Genomic DNA, 5,955 nt, shown 5'->3' on the forward strand with positions numbered 1-5,955 from the left:
GGGCGCGGTGAGGCGAGAGGGCCAGTCGTAGCGCAGAAGGGTCGACCCACGAATCTAGGAAGCCACAACCTGGAGGAGATCCGATTGTCACCTCGGGAAGGACTGGTGCCCTGGCCCATCAAGATAGAGCCCCCACGACCGCTAAGATGATAGACAATACACGCCTAGCATAGGACACGTCAGGGATGGAGTACGACCACTGCAAGAAGGCCGCCAGAGCACATACTGCCCACCACTACTAATGATGACGGCACGAAGCTCAATAGCCGCAGAAAGACCGCACGACACCGTGATGGAGACACCACCAGCACAACCCGGCCTTCGACGGGCACTACTAGCGCACCTCACTCGCAACGTCCACACATGGATCCTCCAGCACATCACCTCAATGGATGAGGGAGCACCTGATCAATGCCAGGGTGACATACTTAAGTGCCACTAGCCCATGTAGGAAACCACTGTCGCCAATTGTTGGATCGATGTCGGTGACAATGGGAAGAATAAGGTCAGCTTGAGTGGTGTGGGTGGGTGGGCGTGGGAGGCGGGGAGAAAACCAAAGGAGAAGGGAGATGGTGTGGCACCATGCTACACCCTCCTTGCTGCCAAGCAGACCCTCGGCCAGCAGTGTGACCGGGGAGGAGGGGTGAGGAGTGGTGAAAGATGTGGGCACAGTTGCCACCTAAGTCACCCATAGGGATGAAGCGGGGCCGAAAAACGCCCTATATACTATCCGTTCTAAAGATATGCTATTATATAATTTATAATATTAGAAGTGTGATATTACAATCCTAGCAATGACTCTTATTCCGAAACATTAGAATTGCAATGGCACCAAACAAATTATAACCTTTTTATATACGTGGCCTTGAGCCGTGAGCCGAGAGACACACGGGGAGTCGGACTCAGGGTCGTCCTCTCCCCAAAATCGAACAGAGCGGTAGTACAACTCTAAACTTTGAATCAAGATACCTTGGGTTTCTAACCTAAACCTTTTTCAAGTCGATTGGAGTTGGCCAATCGCCGGTGGCTCATGTTTGATCAGGGCCACCGCCATTGAGGTAACGACTGCCACCTTTGCTGCGCAAGGCGCAGCACCCGATCGTGTAGACAACGATAAGGAACGCGAGGAGGGAAACGTTCACGATCGCCACTGTCTTCCACTTCTTCTTGACAGTCTCCAACACGCCGGCCTTGCATGCGTCGCACTCGAAACAAAGCACGTGCCGGTCGTTGCTCCATGCCCGGCAGTCACCGTCACTGGCTGCCGCCGGAGACAACGACCCCGATCTCGGGGCCTCCCAGAACGTGGCGTTCACGTACCGGAACCTGCACCACGTCGGCGGCTTGCAGCAACCAGACTGCACCGTTGCAAGCGAACACGTATGAAACTCACGAGTTGACGGTCGTTTCTGATTTTATCACAATGTGGGTGTACCTGGATTGGCGAGAGGTGTTGCCTGTAGAATTCCATGGCGTCCTGCCCCACGTCACCACGGAGCCGCCCGCCGCACACGCGCGCCTGAGAGAGGCAGCTCTCGACTTGCCGCCACGTCTCCGGCTCGGCGATCCGTGCCTGCAGCCAGCCGGCGTAGTCCGCGAGGCGGTACTCCCTGTACCCGCGCCCGGACACGGCGCTGCCCGCGCCCCGGTTGGTGACCACGAACGCGAACACGGTGAACGCGAACACGGCGACGACGAGCAGGAACATGAAGACCACGTACACCCAGAGGAACGGCGCCGCGGCGTCGCGGCGCCCGCAGGCGCCGGCGAGGCCGACGAGCGAGAGCAGCAGCAGTGCGCAGCCAAACGCGACGACGGGGATCAGCAGGGCGCGCTCGCACTCCGTGGTGGCGCGCGTGAGGAAGAACACGCCCGCGCACAGCACTGGCGAGGACAGGAGGAGCGTCACCAGGTTCAGAGCGCCCAGGAGGCCGTGGCTCAGCCTCGCCATTGACGATGACAGCACCTGTGTGGTTGCGTGCTGCAAATTAACTTGCAAACTGCAGCCCACCTGAGTATAAACACGAACGCTGCATCTGTAGTAGTAATAGTAGTAGAGATCAATTGGTATGATAATGCTACATGCAGATAGATGCAGATATATATCTCTGTGCCGTCAGTGTAAGATTGGGATTTCTGGCTGATCCTGATGCGGTTCTTGATTGGTGGTTTAATTTGGAGCAAGAGATGGGGAGAATTAGCAGTGTAGATACGTAGTGGGTGCTCGTTGTGGTAACTCTGTCTGCTTGTGTGAGAGAAAGAATGTCTTTTTTGTGCAGAAAAGAGTGAGCTTTGACGGTTGTTTGTTCTCCTGTTGTTTTGGGGTTGATGAGGAGGTCAAGGACAAAACGCAGAAGAGGGAGACGAGGGCAACAAGTGTGTGCAAGAGGAGGCTGGCCTTAAACTGTGGAGCGTTTTTGCTCTAGTTCATCTTGCTGTCGTTCATGGTCGTCAGTTTTCACGGCATGTAGGCGCAGGCGGGACAGGTGGCACAATGTGGTTTGTCGTGAGTGGGAAAGTTGTTTCATGAATTTGAAATATATTTTTGTCAACATAAAGTTGTTTCCGACGAATCCGTTGGAACCAAGGTGTTATTTATTAATGCAACAAATTCTAAACGAATACTTTTTAACTTTAGAAGATTCATTATTTCAAATTTACTAGTTCCACATTTCAAATATACTATTTTAACAATTTGCAAATGAACTTTGAAATCCTTAATCTGTTTCAAGTTGTTAAATAAAAGTACTGAATTTGGACTTTAAAAAAATTCCTAAACAAGTATATAATTTTTTAGAGTCTAAAAATCACAAAATAAATACAAACCAGACAATAAGAGAGAATTATTTATTAGAAAAGAAGAAAAAAATGGTAAATGAAACGTACAATGGAAATAAATATGGATCAAATATACACATTTATAATATTTTATGGTTGAATTGTGGAGTTGAAATGAAGAAAGACAGAGGGCCAACCCAGGGTAAATTGGAGAGAGAGAATAGGAAGGATTCTTTTGGTAGTACTGTTGGAGGTCTCCAGGAACCATACCAATAGAAAACAAGGACTATCTACTCAAACAAAATAGAAGGTATGTTTTAGGTAGTAATGTTGGAGATGTTATAAAAGTAGAGGTAGAGTAGGGTAATTAGAAGCAAATTTGTAGCATTATTTCAAATCATCTTTCATAATAGCTGACGTATGATAATTTAGATGCAAATTTATGGATTATTTTAAATTATTTTTTTATAATGACATATGTGAATAGTTCAGATATGAATTTAGGAATGTTTTTTTTCTTAATGGCAGAAGTGAATATTTTTTATAAAACAGAATAGATCACATTGGTCTTTTATCATCGATGATGATTACAGTTTTAGAAATACTCGGACGCGGCTTCCACTTCGCCTCGCCTGTCTCTATCTCTCCGCTACGTCTCGCCCTCCCCATCTCCAGGTCTGTCTCCTCCCTCAGTTCGCGCAGTGCCTCCCCGGCCTCTTCCCCAATCATATGTTGTCGCCGCCACAGGGCCGCCGTCGTTGCCCCTGCAGATGGCGGCTAGGCGCACGTGCCGGGCGCCTTAGGTCATCTCCGGCCGAGCCAAGGGGCACTCACGAGCGCGGCCGCCGGCCGGTGCTAGTAGTGCTCGCACGCCGCCGACTCCCACCCTGGTGGCCGGAGCTCTCCCCCTATGTTGCAAACGTATATTTCAATTGTTGCAGTTGTTTCAGAGGTATGTTGCAAGTATTTCATATATATGTTGCAAAAATAGATCGGGATATTGCATATGTTGCAATTGCTATACACGTATGTTGCAAGCGTCTGTTGTAAATGTTTTATCTATTTTTTAGGACGTATGTTGCAAGTGTTTTTATTTGAATGTTACGTATGTTTCACGCATATGTTTGCAAGTGTTTTTGTCAGGATGTTATGTATGTTTTACAATGAGTTTTCAAGTGTTTTTAGGTGTTTTCGCAAGTGTTTCAAACACATGTTTTAAGTATTTTATCTTTCTTCAGACGCTTGCAAAAGTTTCATCTAGATGTTTCAAAAGTAGATCGAGTATTGTACATGTTGCAATATGACTCACCTGCCACAACCGGCTGCTGCGGCTGCTGGGACGCCGTGCATACGTGCTTCCGCGCGTACATATACTGTTTTGTTCAAGTCTTGCAGCCTGTTCGGCAGCCTGTAACTACCTGTATCTAGCTTGGCTTATCAGCCAGCCAACAATATTTTTTTCTCACACCAAACTAGCTAGCAGTACTTCAGTCATGGACTTATAAGTCAATCCAGCCAAAACGAAGAGGCTGTTGTCTGTGAATATAATCAGACGAACGTGGTTTGCTCCGTAGGTAGACGATGGCAAAATGTGTTTAGTCGTCGAACTGATTGCAGGCCGACTTAATTTAGTTCGCTGGAAATGAACGCAGCTGCGGACGGTTTATGATGCATTGCCCTGGCATTGCTCACACGGACAGGGGAAGATCGTGCAAATTGCCAAGAACAGCCGACCTAAGCGCCTGTGTCATCAATCGAGTATATATATTTGTGTGCCTCATCACGAATAACGAGTGTTTCGATAGAACAAAAACATTGGAATTAAAATGATTTTTCCTTGTCTAATGAATGCGTCTAATAACGGCCGGCCAGGATCTGAAACAGCAGCTCGTTCCACACGTCGATCGGTCCCGGCAGGCACCAGTGCAGGCAGTCGATGTCGAAGCCTTCGTGGTCGCCGGGGCCGTGGCCGTACCTGTCAGGGTGCCCGTCCGGGCGGCGCAGCATCATCTTGGTCACGTCCATCATCCTCAGCCGCACGCCGTTCCTCCTCGCGCCCTCCGCCGCCGCCGCGAACTCCTCCACCTGCGCCGCGTAGAAGTCGCGCTCCGGCTCCGCCATCTCCAGCGGCGGGTCCTCGGGGTCGGCCGGCCGCGTGGCGGTGCACTCCCCGCCGTCGAACCACCCGCCGTTCTCGTAGTGCGTCGGCGCCACCGTCCGCAGGACGGCGGTCCCCTTGAACCCCTCCATCCCGCCGGCTAGCGCCCAGAGCACGGTTCGGAACGCGGCCCGCTGCGCGTACTGCGGGGTGAGCGCGGTGACGTTAGCCATGTCGCAGCGGTGGCACCCGACGACCTGGCCGCCGCTGTAGTACACGGCAGGGCGCGCGAACCAGTGCGACGCGGACACGACCACGTAGTCGTGGTCCTTGGCGGCCGCCGTCCACCGCCCGTCGGGCTCGTCGAGGTGGAGGTCGCTGGGGCCAGCGAACACCTCGCCCTGCCGGTCGGGCCCGACCGCCTCGGGCGGCCCTCGCGTCAGGCGCCACCGCACCTGGAACGGCGTCCAGAAGAAGGCGACCGTGAACGCGTGCGCCGGGAACCGCCAGTACTCGAATCCCTCCGCCGAGCGCGACGACCTCGACGGGGACTCCACCTGCGACAAGGTGCACACGAGCGACCGGATGTGGCTGCTGGCCAGGGAGTCCCCGACGAAGAGGATCGACCTGCCCCGGACGAGCCCGAAGAACCGCGCCGCGTCGAAGCGCTCCAGCTTGCCGCAGCCACCGTCTGGCTCTGGCTGCCACCGCCACCGCAGGAACTCCATGCTTGGCTTGCCGTGCTTCATGCAGTTCTGGTAGCCCTCGATGAACGCGCACGTCGCGTTGGTGTAGTGCGTCCGCGCGGTGGGGTCGCGCACCCACAGGCCTCGCGTGGGGTCGCAGGCGGCGCCGGCGCCGCCGGCGCTGAGGGAGGAGGAGGTGGGCGTGGGCGAGGGCGAGGGCGACCACCATTGGAAGGGGCGGCCGAGAAAAAGAACCGACAACGTGGCACCAGCGAAGCAGAGGACGGCAGCGAGGGCGGGAACGGACTTGATCTTGGGAACGGCGTGGCGGCTCCGGCGATGATCTCCGATGAGGAGGCCACGAATGGATTGGATCACCGTGAGTGTCTTCAT

General features: G+C 53.0%; 2 protein-coding genes across 2 annotated transcripts; both read right to left on the reverse strand.

The window, feature by feature from the left end:
* Nucleotides 1–845: 845 nt before the first annotated feature.
* LOC136523144 (tetraspanin-8-like) lies at nucleotides 846–2,314 on the reverse strand. The gene is made up of 2 exons (XM_066516927.1): nucleotides 1,436–2,314; nucleotides 846–1,358 (listed from the first exon to the last, which is right to left on the reverse strand). Exons 1-2 carry the CDS (start codon nucleotides 1,949–1,951, stop codon nucleotides 1,029–1,031), a joined length of 846 nt encoding a protein of 281 aa, XP_066373024.1. The 5' UTR covers nucleotides 1,952–2,314; the 3' UTR covers nucleotides 846–1,028.
* A 2,318-nt stretch (nucleotides 2,315–4,632) lies between these two features.
* Nucleotides 4,633–5,955, reverse strand: LOC136523854 (protein trichome birefringence-like 19). Its single transcript, XM_066517395.1, has one exon. The coding sequence runs from the start codon at nucleotides 5,953–5,955 to the stop codon at nucleotides 4,633–4,635; it is 1,323 nt and encodes a 440-aa protein (XP_066373492.1).

Source organism: Miscanthus floridulus, chromosome 18, assembly GCF_019320115.1.
Source record: "Miscanthus floridulus cultivar M001 chromosome 18, ASM1932011v1, whole genome shotgun sequence".
Classification (NCBI taxonomy): Eukaryota; Viridiplantae; Streptophyta; class Magnoliopsida; order Poales; family Poaceae; genus Miscanthus; species Miscanthus floridulus.